This window comes from Oncorhynchus nerka, linkage group LG27 (assembly GCF_034236695.1).
Source record: "Oncorhynchus nerka isolate Pitt River linkage group LG27, Oner_Uvic_2.0, whole genome shotgun sequence".
NCBI lineage: Eukaryota > Metazoa > Chordata > Actinopteri > Salmoniformes > Salmonidae > Oncorhynchus > Oncorhynchus nerka.
In genome coordinates this window covers 71,545,027-71,560,549 of record NC_088422.1, presented here as the reverse complement: position 1 = coordinate 71,560,549, position 15,523 = coordinate 71,545,027, and the positions used below count along the sequence as shown (strand labels likewise).

The 15,523-nt window shown below is 42.4% G+C and overlaps 1 protein-coding gene across 1 annotated transcript; it reads left to right on the top strand.

Moving 5' to 3' along the window:
• Positions 1–3,309: 3,309 nt before the first annotated feature.
• LOC115112331 (guanine nucleotide-binding protein G(o) subunit alpha-like) lies at positions 3,310–15,272 on the top strand. The gene is made up of 8 exons (XM_029639335.2): positions 3,310–3,768; positions 3,930–3,972; positions 8,307–8,448; positions 10,295–10,455; positions 10,956–11,084; positions 11,206–11,335; positions 11,430–11,583; positions 11,751–15,272. The coding sequence occupies exons 1-8, from the start codon at positions 3,651–3,653 to the stop codon at positions 11,936–11,938; spliced, it is 1,065 nt and encodes a 354-aa protein (XP_029495195.1). The 5' UTR covers positions 3,310–3,650; the 3' UTR covers positions 11,939–15,272.
• The last annotated feature ends 251 nt before the right edge of the window (positions 15,273–15,523 follow it).

Below are 15,523 nucleotides of genomic sequence, written 5' to 3'. Positions count from 1 at the left end.
TATAGCATTATCAAAATCAAACGTTTGCACGAAATGGCACACACTTCATTCATATTACCAGATTTTTGTCTAACCAATTACACACTGTTGGGCATAATGAAAAGCACTCTCATCTTTAGTATGCTTTGCCATAATTACTAAAATAGTTCCAATTGTAGAAAATCTTCAGATGCACAGAAATATTTGCAGATACACACACACATGCTGTTGAAACAGTTTTTTTTTTTTTTTACATTTTTCAAGTCAGTGGAACATATGCACAGGAGATATATTTATATTGGACTGAACAAAAATATGCCCACAAAAAAACAGTAAACTGAAAAAGAAATTGCAGAAAATAATTAGGCAGCATCTTGCCGCACAGCTGGGTCTGGCCACAACGCCTCGTCCACATCACAGGCAATATCTTCCCTTGCCAGACATCGAGGGAAGAAGTGCCTTGAGTGCCTTATCCATCCCTGAATCGCACCCACATCAATCTCATCACATGCCTCTTCCATAGCCTGGACAAGAGGCCTGCGCACAAAGGGCTGCCGGTCGTATACCTTCCACCACCGTGCCGAAAATAACTCTTCTATGAGGTTCAGAAATGGTGAGTATGGTGGGAGGTATTGCACGAGAAATGGTGGGTGGTCAGTAAACCAGTTTTGGACCTGGGCTGCATGATGAAAGCTCACGTTGTCCCATACTACAACGTACCGGGTTCTTTGATGATCTGCATCATTCATGCGCTCTGGTGGTATGAGAATGTTGTGGAGTCTGTCCAGAAATGTGAGAATATGGGCTGTGTTGTATGGTCCAAAGTTGGCATGATGGTGGAGGACACCATGCGTATTGGAGATGGCAGCGCACATTGTGATGTTCCCACCACCTGGCCAGGAACATCTATAATGGCTTTGTGGCCAATGACGTTTCTCCCCCTTTTTCTGGTCTTTGCTAGGTTGAACCCAGCCTCATCTATAAAGATGACCTCATGTGGGATTGCATGAGCATCCATTTCCAGTACTCCCTGAAAACAAATAACAAAAGCAGTCAATATGGTGTTATCCAGTACACTGGGAAACAATGTTGCGTGTAAGTGTACTGCAGTCAATATTGTACTTACATCCACATATGCTCGTTTGACCTCTTTGTTTCTTTGAGAGTTTCTCTCAAACGGCACCTTATAAAGTTGTTTCATTCTGATTTGGTTTCACTTGAGAATGCGAGCCAATGTGGACAGACTGACTCGTTGAATGTTGTTGAATATGGTGTTGTCTTGGATGATGTGGCTTTGAATTTCTTGTAATCTGATTTTATTATTTTCCAAAACCAAGTTTACAATGTTAGCTTCCTGTACCCCGGTGAACATTTGGTTTTGCTCTCTATGTGTCAGTTTAAATAATTGTGATGTGCATGTCATTTTAGTGTGCTAGCAATTGGAAAAAACTGTAATTTGAGGATCATATCAGGTTAGCCGTTTAGAAATTTCAGCACTTTTTGTACATACTGTAGTCCCCCCATTTTAGGGGACCAAAATGATTGGGACAAATTCACTTACGTGTATTAAAGTAGTCAAAAGTTTTGTATAGGTCCCATATTCCTAGCACACAATGATTACATCACGCTTGTGACCACAAACTTGTTGGATGCATTTGTGTGTCTTATGTTGCTTACATGTATGCATTGGTGAGTGTGTGTGTGTGTGTGTGTGTGTGTGTGTGTGTGTGTGTGTGTGTGTGCGTGCGTGCGTGCGTGCGTGCGTGCGTGCGTGCGTGCGTGCGTGCGTGCGTGTGTGTTTATGTCTGCAGTGCAGTATTTGTAAAAGTTCATCTGTGTATGTCACTGTGTCTGTGTCTCTATGCGTGTGTGTGCAACTATGTGTGTATGTGTTTGCATACACACGTAGTGTGTAATAAATTGTGAATAATGATGACTGAGAAAGTTACAGAGGCACATATATCATACCCCCAAGACATGCCAACCTCTCAGCATTTCAATAACAGGGGAGGTTAGCATTTTTTGGGGGGGGGGACATTTGTTCGTCTGCAACTTTCTCAGTCATCATTGTTTACGATTTATTCAGGACAATCTGTAATCATGGTAGCATCCACATTAATGTAGAAATGTTTAGAAACATATTCTATTCTTATTTACAATAAAAGTGACTCCAAAATGACACAATACATTATTTACCATTAATTTCTATTGGGCACAAAATAATCTGAAACACAACCAAAACAAACAGCAAATGCATCCAACAAGTTTTCTAGAGTCACAAACTTAATGTAATCATTGCGTGCTAGGAATATGGGATTATTTCTCACCCGAACTGTTCACCCAATATGGATGAGAATACCCTCAAATTAAAGCTGACAGTCTGCACCTTAACCTCATAGTCATTGTATAATTCCAAAGTGCTGGAGTACTGTACAGAGCCAAAACAACAAAACATGTGTCACTGTCTCAATACTTTTGGAGCTCACTGTATGTCCTGTTGTATTATGGTAAGAGCTTGGGGCATAGTTTATGAAGGCTATGGGATTGACCTGGTGAAGGTTTTTGCAGAATTTACTTGTAAGGCTGTAGGTTTAAATGGTAATTCAGGCTTTTGGTGTCAGTATAGTCCATTGTAAAAACCCTCACACCTTACCACTCCACTTTTTCCGCATGTGGATTAGAAGCTTTTAATGTGCACACACATACACACATAGAGTTACACACACATGCACAGAGAGAAACAGACACAGACACAGACACACACAGATACACACACATTCACTTTTACACATACTGCACTGCAGACATAAACACATGCACACACACTCATAATACATACATGCAAGCAACATAACACACACACACACACAGGATAAATGCAATTGCTAGATTAATATTTAATACAATTGAAATGTAATGATATTGTGTTGTACAACCTTGTGTAGCCTATTGTTTCTGTTGACATTACATGAGCAAGGCCCTTAACCCTAATTGCTCCTGTAAATCGTTCTGGATAAGAGTGTCTGCTAAATTACTAAAATGTCAAATATAAAAAGGCTAACGTTATAGCATAATGTTTACCCACTCCTAGTGGATTATACACCGTCTATTTATAAGGACACGGAAGACAAGAATGGCCCACTTCCAATATCGTGCAAGACCACGCCCCTTGTATAATAAAAAGGCATATTATACATTGTATATTCAGCGAAATTATTCCACGAAAGCAAAATGTGTCTATAAAATCCCACTTTGAATGTGGTCGCATCGGGCGATTAGCGCTTGCCTTGGCTCTGACGTCAACGAGATTGTCTGCGCTAGGTGAGTCTCGCGCACACTGCCTTCCCTTCCCCTCCTCTTTCTGTCGGTTATTGTGAAGAGATTGAACGATGAGATCGCTCGCGCTCGCTGTCATCAGTGCCGCCCTATAGAGACCCCTCAGCCCCGAGGCTCGAATACAACGACCTCACCCCCCGCTCCAAGAGGGACGGAGCGCAATCCATAGAGGCACAGAGAAAAAACCTGTTCGGACCCGGCTTCATTTGCCCTCAACCGGGCCTCATGCTGTAGCAGACTGAACGAGCGAGAGAGAGAGACAAACATACAGATTGAGTCGGCGAGGGACAGGGCGGAATAGAGGAGAAGAAGGGATTGTTCATTCGGCTCTAGACATGGGATGTACACTCAGCGCTGAGGAGCGCGCTGCTCTGGACAGGAGCAAAGCCATCGAGAAAAATCTGAAGGATGATGGAGTCACTGCCGCAAAGGAGGTGAAACTGCTACTGCTTGGTAAGACACCGTTTATAACGGGGCTGCCCGTTCTGTACAGTTCGGTTGATGTTGATGTAGATTGCAGAGAGCCGGGCCGGGGCGGCAAGCGCTCTCCGTGGTCCTGATGTCATGTCACCCTAAAGACAACCGACTCTCACTCTGCTCTCTATTCCCTTTAGGGGGAGGAGAATCGGGCAAAAGCACCATCGTCAAACAGATGAAGTAAGTGCTGTTTTTTTCTGACATAGGCGTCTTTGACGAGGCCTGAGATTGCGCCTCCCCTGCCCATAGTGAGGCTGAGCCGCTAGCTCCGCCATGTTTCCTCAGAGACCGTACCTCTGCCAGTGATTCGAGCACCTCCTGTAGACGGTAAATCGGAGGCGGTGCTCACCGTCAGTAGCAGGCCGCAGGGGTGCTGTCCACTGATATGGTGCTGAAATTTACCCAGAGGTTTTTCATGTGTCTATCGAAAAAGAGGGAGGGCGAATACATGGGTGTGTGTGTGTGTGTGTGTGTGTGTGTGTGTGTGTGTGTGTGTGTGTGTGTGTGTGTGTGTGTGTGTGTGTGTGTGTGTGTGTGTGTGTGTGTGTGTGTGTGTGTGTGTGTGTGTGTGCAGCCAATGTGTGTGTATGTGTGTATTAGTGTGGTCACTACACTACATCTCCATTAGCAAATATCTCTGCTTTAATCTTAATGGCTTTAAGTGCCTGATATCGCTGAGAGTACTTTGCCTATAAAGCGGATTTACTCAGAAAATATGGCATCTAAAACCTCATCTAAACCTTTCCCTTTCTCGTCTAAACCACTCTCTCATCTAAATCACTGTTCTTTTTCTAAACCCTGTTACTAGATTTCTTCTTTAAAGAAGACCTCTGTATCCAGGGCCCAACCGGAAAAGCACATTATATAATATTTTCATGCACATAATAAAACATGACTGTTGCTATGCAGACATCCTTTCAAAAATCCACAATTTAAAAAATGTTGGGTTCAGTGGCTTCACTGTACCTCAGCACACACTCATCTGCCCCACACACACCCTGCTTTTTCCATCACACACACACACTCCTCCCTCTACTCCACTCTGTTTCCTTCCATTCTAGCACTCTCTCCATATTTAATTATCCTGGGGGTTCTCCCTAGCGGTTCAGACAGTTACCCAAAAGCATCGCTCAGGAGCGGCTTCTGTTGTGAATTACATATGTTACATTGGTTATATTACATAATGCCAGGATCGGGAAAGGGAAAACTGATCCTGGAGCTGAGCTAGCATTGTCTCCTTGTGTGTGTACACAAGTGTGTGCATGTGTGTACTTTTGTATGTATGTATATTGATAAGGGTGTGTGTGTGGATGTGCTTACATCCATATGTTTATTTGCTAGAATTTTATTGACACGATAAACCCCTTGATATACCCTATTGTGTTTTACAAAGGAGTATAATAATAATAATAATAATAAATATCTCATTCAAAAATCAGTATTAATATGGAGTTGGTCCCCCCCTTTGCTGCTATAACAGCCTCCACTCTTCTGGGAAGGCTTTCCACTATGTTGGAACATTGCTGCAGGGACTTGCTTCCATTCAGCCACGAGCATTAGTGAGGTTGGGTGATTAGGCCTGGCTCGCAGTCGGCGTTCCAATTCATCCCAAAGGTGTTCGGTGGGGTTGAGGTCATTATTCCATTATTCCTCCTCCACCAAACTTTACAGTGGGCACTATGCATTGGGGCAGGTAGCGTTCTGCCAAATGGTGAAGAGTGATTTATCTCTCCAGAGAACGCATTTCCACTGCTCCAGAGTCCAATGTCGGTGAGCTTTACATTACTTCAGCCAATGCTTGGCATTGCACATGGTGATCTTAGGCTTGTGTGCGGCTGCTCGGCCATGGAAACCCATTTCATGAAGCTCATGACAAACATTTATTGTGCTGACGTTGCTTCCAGAGGCAGTTTGGAACTCAGTAGTGAATGTTGCAACCGAGGAATAACGATTTTTCCGTGTTATGTGCTTCAGCACTCGGTCGGTCCCATTTTGTGAGGTTGTGAGGCCTACCACTTCGCGGCTGAGCCGTTGTTGCTCCTAGACGTTTCCACTTCACATTAACAGCACTTACAGTTGACCAGGGCAGAGGAAATTTGACGAAACTGACTTGTTGGAAAGGTGGCATCCTACAACGGTGCCATGTTGAAAGCCACTGAGCTCTTCAGTACAGGCCAATCTATTGCCAATGTTTGTCTATGGAGATTGCATGGCAGTGTGTTTGATTTTATACACCTGTCAGCAATGGGTGTGGCTGAAATAGCTGAATCCACTCATTTGAAGGGATGTCCACATACTTTTGGCTGCGAGCAGCAATGAACTGGGTTTTCAGGATGACAGAAAGGACACAAGATCATTGTGGATTTACAGTGATTTAAATACACAAATAAAAACAGATTTTTGATTTGTCAATAACTCGGCCATCTTTTGATCTTTTCTCAAACTTAGTTAAAGCAAGTACTATGGGCCTACATTTCAAATTTAGTGTAAGTTGGTCCTATGGTTCATAAATAGAAGATATTTGAAGTATTTTTAGCATATTTTAGCATTTTAGTGTATGTGCTAATATGCATCTACAGGTAGCCATCGTTGAAGTGTTATTTTCTCATACTCGTTAGGGACTATTGTGATGAGTCCAAAAACCACATTTGGAGTGAATTTGACTTTTAGTCCATGAGAAGATTTTTTTTGTGATTATTTTAAGCATTACCATTACATAGTCAAAAAAGTTAATTGTTAATAGTTTCCTTCTTTTTTTAAAGATCTCAATGCCAAAGTTAACATGGTTCATCATATTAATGTATTTGCTGACTATAAAAGTTTCAAACAGATAGGTCATTGTGAAGTGGATTTATTGATAACTCAGCCATCACTTAACCAATCCCTTAGGTTTTCTCAAACTAAGGAAACGCAAGAGTACTTTTTTAAAAGGTTTTCACAAATTTCCACGATGGAGGAAAACCTATCCCAAAGGACCTTATGGGTCCTTGTGGCAAATTTGTTCAGCTTGCGGAAAGACACCTACATGCAAAGATTCAAGTGTTGATGTCAAACAGGTGGCGGATTTGAGGGTTTAAGAGAGACTGCTTATAACAGTATCACCTACAGGCCAATCGGTGCCATTGTAACAGTGTAGCTTCCGTCCCTCTCCTCGCCCCGAACCAGGGACCCTCTGCACACATCAACAACTGCCTCACACGAAGCATCGTTACCCATCGCTCCACAAAATTCGCAGCCCTTGCAGAGCAAGGGGAACAACTACTTTAACGTCTCAGAGCGAGTGACGTCACCGATTGAAATGCTATTAGTGTTCACCCCGCTAACCATTTCACACTGGTTACACTCACCCCCCTTTGACCTCCTCCTTTTCCGCAGCAACCAGTGATCCGGGTCACGGCACCAATGTAACAGTGTAGCTTCCGTTCCTCTCCTCGTCCCTACCTGGGCTCGAACCAGGGACCCTCTGCACACATTAACACCTGCCTCCGATGAAGCATCGTTACCCATCGCTCCACAAAAGGCGTGGCCCTTGCAGAGCAAGGGGAACAACTACTTCAAGGTCTCAGAGCGAGTGACGTCACCGATTGAAATGCTATTAGCGTACACCCCGCTAACTAGCTAGCCATTTCACACCGGTTACACTATTTTCTTTGACCAAGTTAATCATGGACTAATTTTTCTGTGTGCCAAATTAGAAAAAAGTGTGTGTGTGTGTGTGTTTGTAGCAAGGTACATTGATAATGGTATACAGCAATCTGTATTATTTAAAACCAACACCTTAATTATAAAAAAACTAGAATGTTTTAATAGAACCTGATCATAGTGTACTAGTACAGACTGGCAAAGTGGTACACACACATTTAAGAAAGGCACATACTGAGGAAGGCTATACAGCTTGAACATCTGTGAAAATACAAATTTATATAAGAAAAGGTCATTGAAAAATATGTTACATAATGTGTGAACCACCTTACTTTGTAAGAATAAGATCTTCATACCTATGGACTATGCACCTTTTGAAGTCAATGGTATACCTCTGAAGTTTATTACAGTCTAGGCTGGTGTAATGGATTTATAATCCGATCCTCAATGTCAGAGCATTTCACGTCAATGTTGTTAAGAGTGGTTTAAATGTACAGACCACCTTTGTCATTACAAATCTGAAACCTAAAGTGGCTATATTGGCTGCTGCTGATGCTGCTGAGGTGTGAGTGTTTGTGTGTGAAAGAGAGAATAAAAGAGAAGAGGGGTGGCAGCCAGTGATGTGCTGTGTGTATTTGGGTGTGTGCTAAGGAGCAGGCACTGCTTGATACTCAGAGCTCAGAGACAACCCTGTTCTTGGTCAAATGCACACGCGTACACATGCACATACACTAAAGCGTCTGCTGAAATGTGGGTTCACTGAAGTGTGAATGTTTGTGTGTGTGCGCTCATGCATGCACACTTAGCCTACGTACAGTATGTGTGTGGGTGTTATTTTGTATGTGTTCTGATGTGTGTGTGTGTGTATGCAGGATTATCCATGAGGATGGCTTTTCTGGGGATGATGTGAAGCAGTATAAGCCTGTGGTCTACAGCAACACCATCCAGAGTTTGGCTGCCGTCCTCCGAGCTATGGACTCTCTGGGCATCGAGTACGCAGACAAGGACAGAAAGGTGGGTACATGCTCCCTGCACAGGGCAGGGTTCATCATAGTATACAACCAATGGCACTTTCAAAACCTTACTTCAAAGTGCACTGCACTGGAATCCTCAATGAGGACCCTGTTCTCCTCAATGAGGATTCCAGTGGGGTATGGTGGTACACATTCAGGAATTCAGCTATACAGTGGGGCAAAAAAGTATTTAGTCAGCCACCAATTGTGCAAGTTCTCCCACTTAAAAAAAATGATAGAGGCCTGTAATTTTCATCATAGGTAAACTTCAACTATGACAGACAAAATTAGGGAAGAAAATCCAGAAAATCACATTGTAGGATTTTTAATGAATTTATTTGCAAATTTTGGTGGAAAATAAGTATTTGGTCAATAACAAAAGTTTATCTCAATACTTTGTTATATACCCTTTGTTGGCAATGACAAAGGTCAAACGTTTTCTGTAAGTCTTCACAAGGTTTTCACACACTGTTGCTGGTATTTTGGCCCATTCCTCCATGCAGATCTCCTCTAGAGCAGTGATGTTTTGGGGCTGTTGCTGGTCAACACGGACTTTCAACTCCCTCCAAAGATTTTCTATGGGGTTGAGATCTGGAGACTGGCTAGGCCACTCCAGGACCTTGAAATGCTTCTTACGAAGCCACTCCTTCGTTGCCCGGGCGGTGTGTTTGGGATCATTGTCATGCTGAAAGACCCAGCCACGTTTCATCTTCAATGCCCTTGCTGATCTCACGATACATGGCCCCATTCATTCTTTCCTTTACACGGTCAGTCGTCCTGGTCCATTTGCAGAAAAACAGCCCCAAAGCATGATGTTTCCACCCCCATGCTTCACAGTCCTCCAAACACGACGAGTTGAGTTTTTACCAATTTTTTTTATTTTGGTTTCATCTGACCATATGACATTCTCACAATCTTCTTCTGGATCATCCAAATGCTCTCTAGCAAACTTCAGACGGGCCTGGACATGTACTGGCTTAAGCAGGGGGACACATCTGGCACTGCAGGATTTGAGTCCCTGGTGGCGTAGTGTGTTACTGATGGTAGGCGTTGTTACTTTGGTCCCAGCTCTCTGCAGGTCATTCACTACCCCGTGTGGTTCTGGGATTTTTGCTCACCGTTCTTGTGATCATTTTGACCCCACTGGGTGAGATCTTGCGTGGAGCCCCAGATCGAGGGAGATTATCAGTGGTCTTGTATGTCTTCCATTTCCTAATAATTGCTCCCACAGTTGATTTCTTCAAACCAAGCTGGTTACCTATTGCAGATTCAGTCTTCCCAGCCTGGTGCAGGTCTACAATTTTCTTTCTGGTGTCCTTTGACAGCTCTTTGGTCTTGGCTATAGTGGAGTTTGGAGTGTGACTGTTTGAGGTTGTGGACAGGTGTCTTTTATACTGATAACAAGTACAAACAGGTGCCATTAATGCAGGTAACGAGTGGAGGACAGAGGAGCCTCTTAAAGAAGAAGTTACAGGTCTGTGAGAGCCAGAAATCTTGCTTGTTACTTATTTTCCACCATAATTTGCAAATAAATTCATAAAAAATCTTACAATGTGATACTCTGGATACTCTGATACTTTTTTTTCTCATTTTGTCTGTCATAGTTGAAGTGTACCTATGATGAAAATTACAGGCCTCTCTCATCTTTTTAAGTGGGAGAACTTGCACAATTGGTGGCTGACTAAATACTTTTTTGTCCCACTGTATAGTCTTCAGCTCATATGAGTCTTAATACATCTATGCATATGTTTTTGTTTGTGTATGTGTGCTTGTGTACGTGTGTGCTTGTGTACGTGTGTGCTTACACATATCTTTGTACATAATATCTTTTGTATGTGTGTGTCCAGGCGGATGCTAAGCTGGTGTGTGATGTGGTCACTCGTATGGAGGACACAGAGCCCTACTCAGCAGAGCTGCTGACAGCTATGAAGCGTCTGTGGGCCGATGCCGGGACCCAGGAGTGTTTCAACAGGGCCAGGGAGTACCAGCTCAATGACTCTGCTGCCTAGTGAGTCCACACTAAGGGACAAACATATCAGAATGCATGTAACTTGAAATTAGGCACAATTCATGCTTTGACGTCAATGAGAGATTTGTGAGAAAGTTCCACTTACATAACATACATAAACTGAAAATTGGAATTAGCTACCTGTTCTTGAACAGTAACACAGTGCAAAGGTTAGTCTTTGAAGTGGTTAGTCTTTACAGTGCAAAGGTTAGTCTTCGCACTGTATTTTTGAAGCTCTACACTCTTAGAAAAAAGGGTTCCAAAAGGGTTCTTCAGCTGTCCCCATAGGAAAACCCTTTTTGGTTTCAGGTAGAACACTTTTGGTTTCCATGTAGAGCCATCTGTGGAAAGCGTTCTACTTGGAACCAAAAGGGTTTTACCTGCAACCAAAAAGGGTTCTTCAAAGGGTTTTCTTACGAGGACAGCCGAAGAACCCTTTTAGATTCTAGATGGTACCTTTTCCCCCATTTCCCCCTCTCCTTCCTTCTTTCTCTCATTAGCTACCTGGACAGTTTAGACCGTATTGGTGCTGCTGACTACCAGCCCACCGAGCAGGATATCCTGAGAACTCGAGTCAAGACCACTGGCATCGTGGAGACCCATTTCACCTTCAAAAACCTGCACTTTAGGTTAGACCCACCACACACACATAGATTTACACATACAGTACACAACCAGTCCAGTTTATTTGTTTGTAGCATATTTGTAGTGTATGTTATGGTACGTTTATAACTCTTATGTTTCTTTCAGGCTTTTTGATGTTGGAGGCCAGAGGTCAGAGAGAAAGAAGTGGATTCACTGCTTTGAGGATGTGACGGCCATTATCTTCTGTGTGGCGCTAAGTGGCTATGATCAGGTTCTGCATGAGGATGAAACCACTGTAAGTACTTCACACACACTTCATACTACTCACAAACACACCACACATATTCTCAGACATGCATCTCATCTGTCTGATTTGGTATTTTCTGCAGAATCGCATGCACGAGTCCCTCATGCTCTTCGACTCTATCTGTAACAACAAGTTCTTCATCGACACCTCCATCATCCTCTTCCTCAACAAGAAGGATCTGTTCGAGGAGAAGATTAAGAAGTCACCACTGAGTATCTGTTTCCCTGAATATACAGGTAAGACTTCCCTCCAGTTTGCATATACACAAACTCAGACAGACACACATGCAGAACAGATGGTTGTAAGCCTCTCTCACTCTCTGGCGCTGTATCTCTCTTCCTCTCCCACTCTTCTCTCTCCTCTCTCTCGCCCTCACCCACCTTTCCTCCCAATCCCCCCATAGGTGCTAACACTTATGATGATGCTACCGCATACATTCAGGTGCAATTTGAGAGTAAGAGCCGTTCGCCCAACAAGGAGATCTACTGTCACCTGACCTGTGCCACTGACACAGGAAACATCCAGGTAGTGTTTGACGCAGTCACTGACATCATCATCGCCAACAACCTGAGGGGGTGTGGCTTATACTGAGGCCTAGCCCTGCACAGAGGTTGCATTAGAGGGCGTGAGGTGGTTAATAATAATAATAATTTTGATGATATTAAAAGGCATAATTATGTAAATCTACACGTCCAAAGGGACCCAAAGAGCTGCCGCCAGACACCACGACGGATTCTTTGCCATGTTCTGTTCCTCTATTCCTTTTTTTAATTTCAGAATTCAACCACCCCTCTTTTGTTTATTTGTTATCAACATGTGTTTCCTACTGAATGTCTTTCATGTTTTGTTGTTGATTGTATGAACAACTGTAAGATGTGAATCAGAAAAGGGACAGTCCAAGGGGTATATTCTGTTTTCGTGCCATGTTTCGCAACAAATTAGATAGAAATGTTATGCATAGAGCGGAGAAGGTCCTCTTTTCCTTGTGATAGAGATTTGTGTCAGTTCTATACATAACATCTCTATCTGCAACATCCAGAACATTGAGCCAAAATGAATGTACCCCTTGGTGCTCCGTTTGCAGAGGTGATGTTGTGCTCTACGTGATGATGTAATAGGGGAGGTACTGGTGGCTGGGGCTCGTAGTGGGGGTTCTGTCCAGCGTTGGATAGAACCCCCCTCTCTGTTGGACTCACACAGGGCTGCTCTACATGAGCTCCTTCTGCTCTGTTTTATTCCTCTCTCTTTCAAACATCCAGAAGGGGGGGCCGTTCTGTTTGTGTGGCAGGCTCTGCCATTGGTCTCCTGCAGTGTGATGAAATGCCTCTCAGCCAATGATATATCTGTCGGGAAAGTGTGATATCAGTGCCAACCTTCTGAGCATGACAGATAGGGGAATAGAATTAGAGATCATTGATCACTTTCACACTATCTTTACAATATAATGTAATTGAAGGGACGCGTACGCTTTATTATCATCATCAAATTATTTATGCATTTTATTTCAACCTCATGCCCTCCATGCTTCCTCCTACCTCCTAGAATCCCGTGCCACATATTTATTTCCTGTCCTGTCAGACCGGTGGAACACCACTTCCTGTCTCAGTCTCAGAGGGTCTAGAGCTGCTCGGATGGACCGTCTCAAATGTCACCTCCCATGTAGTGTACTACTTCTTCAAAAATAGTACATCATATGGGGAATAGATTAGCATTTTAGACTTGTCCACTGGTCAGTGATGTATCATATGGTTGTCTCCTGGTCTCCTTTCACTTATCACTGAGATGAAAGGACTGGACAGGTTTCCACCGTGTTGTTTTCACTCACTAGTCCTTACAGATTTGTAGTTTTAGGAGAGGACAGCCACAGACCACTGACCAGTTTCTCTGCTTGTTCAAAAGGGTCTTCCTGGGTGCTCTTTATGTAATAAAACAATATGTGAATGCTCAGTTATTTGGAAGTTGAGGTCATTTGTAGATTAGATAAGCCACACAGTGCTTAGCTCAGGATGACCCTTGTGAGCAAGCATGCTGAATTCCAAATCGATTCATACTACCCCCTCTAGGAATTCCTGTAGATTTGAAAGGATTTGATTGGTTTAACCTTTTCATGTCCATAACGGAAATGTATAATATCCTTTAATACACATGTTCTCTGAGTTTATTGATGGACAAATCTGAAGATTTTATTTACATCTGCCACAGAGTTTGTCTTGTGTTTTTGATATTGTACTATATTTAGTCTTTGGACACATTTCATGAATCAAGTCCTATAAATACATGTTCAAATTATCAGATCTTTTACATGTAGATTGTCCGGACCAATATACATATATATATGAAAACAATACCTAAGGAAATACATACACACACACACACACACACACACACACACACACACACACACACACACACACACACACACACACACACACACACACACACACACACACACACACACCTAGAGTGCATGCATCAAATGCAAGTCAATAGAGACTGGAGAGTGAGTGATTTTACAGTATTGTCCCTCTTTCTCAGATCTTAAACATGTTCACATCTTAATCATTTTTGCTATATAGATTGTCTAGACCAATATATAAATATAAAAACAATATCTAAAGAAATCCACACACACTCCTATAGTATATTATATAGCATAAGCAAATCCAATGTAAGTCAATGGCGAGTGAGTCCTGCTACAGCATTCTCCCTCTTTCTCTCCCTCTCACAAGCACACGCCTGTGTATACACACCACAGACATCAATGCACACCTGTGTTTGTGTGTGTGTGGGTATGTCTGTGGTATGTGTGTGTGTGATAAAATTACTCCATTGAATTTGCTTATACTGCTTGTACTCTAGGGTTGTGTGTGTGAGAGAGTGAGTGGATTTCTTTCGATATTGTTTTCATATTTATATTGGTCCGGACAATCTATATACCAAAAATGATTAAGATCTGATCATTTGAACACGTATTCATATGACATGATTCGTGTAATATGTAAAATACAGTAACCCCATGTGTCCAAAAACTAAATATAGTACGAAACGGCTGTAGTTCACAAACGAGTTGAATCATCTATTTGGCATATTTGGGCTTAAACGGGTCAAAGAACAATACTTTATGCTTTTAAACTATACAATTCTGAAATGTATTTCAAAATACATGTGCTGAAGTCATTTTAATGATTATTATTGTCACAAAACCCCAATTTTGGAGGTATGATAGAAAATGACAATCTTAAAACGTCAATGTGGCCTGTCTAGACACTTGTACTAACTATGTTATCACTAAATGTAATGCATTTACACCAAATAGAATTTGTTCAGTGGCACATTTTGATATTGTACTAAATATAGTACATGGAGGTGAATGGGTTAGACAATATGGTAATTGTGTCACCTTCTCTTCTGATTGAGTGGGTGGTATTTTTGACAAATTGCTTTATATATATATATATAATATATATATACACACACAATTGTTTTAGATCTACAGGCGTGCCCAAGCAGCAGGGGCTGGGGTAGAGTTGGAATTCAGCAGCAGTCTCTCAGTGGGGAGTTTGGGTTAACCCTAACCCCTACCCATCTGACCTCTTAACCCTGAGCAGGCCACAGTCAAACCCCGGCTGTCACGTTCTCTCTTTTCACAGAGGAAAAGTACCTGTGCACCTGAAGATACATCCTATCCCTCTATACTCCCTCTATCACATGTCGTTCCTCATTTCTCTCAATCCCCCTTTCCATTTTCACCTTATACACCGTACTGTATATATATGATTATACCAGATTTCTTTTTTTTTTACTGTGAATGCTTTTGTTCTGCACCCCTTCCTTCTCCGTAGTTTATTGGTTGCTCTCTCATGTGGAATGTTTGTGCTGAGCCAATCGAATGTTGTGTTTACATTAAAGCCACTTTTCCTAACTATTCCCGCAGCCATATTGAGTATCTTTTTCACCTCTGTCTTTCTCCCAGTGCTTAGTTTGAAATCAACCCAAAGCTCTTCTCATATTCTCATTGATCTGAAATGATAGGATGGGTGCAATATGGTAATAGCTCCATTGACTCTTATGGTTGGATCGGTGGACTTTCCTCCATACTGCCTACATGTCTAGTCGTCTCAGATCTACCAGAAGTGTCCAGGGGTATATTTCAGACTGAAAACAGGTCTTCTATGC

Coding starts and splice junctions, on each gene's coding strand:
- LOC115112331 (XM_029639335.2), top strand. CDS start 3,651: ATGGGATGTACACTCAGCGCTGAGGAGCGCGCTGCTCTGGACAGGAGC. Junction 3,769..3,929: donor GGTGAAACTGCTACTGCTTG/GTAAGACACCGT, acceptor TATTCCCTTTAG/GGGGAGGAGAATCGGGCAAA. Junction 11,085..11,205: donor TTCAAAAACCTGCACTTTAG/GTTAGACCCACC, acceptor TGTTTCTTTCAG/GCTTTTTGATGTTGGAGGCC.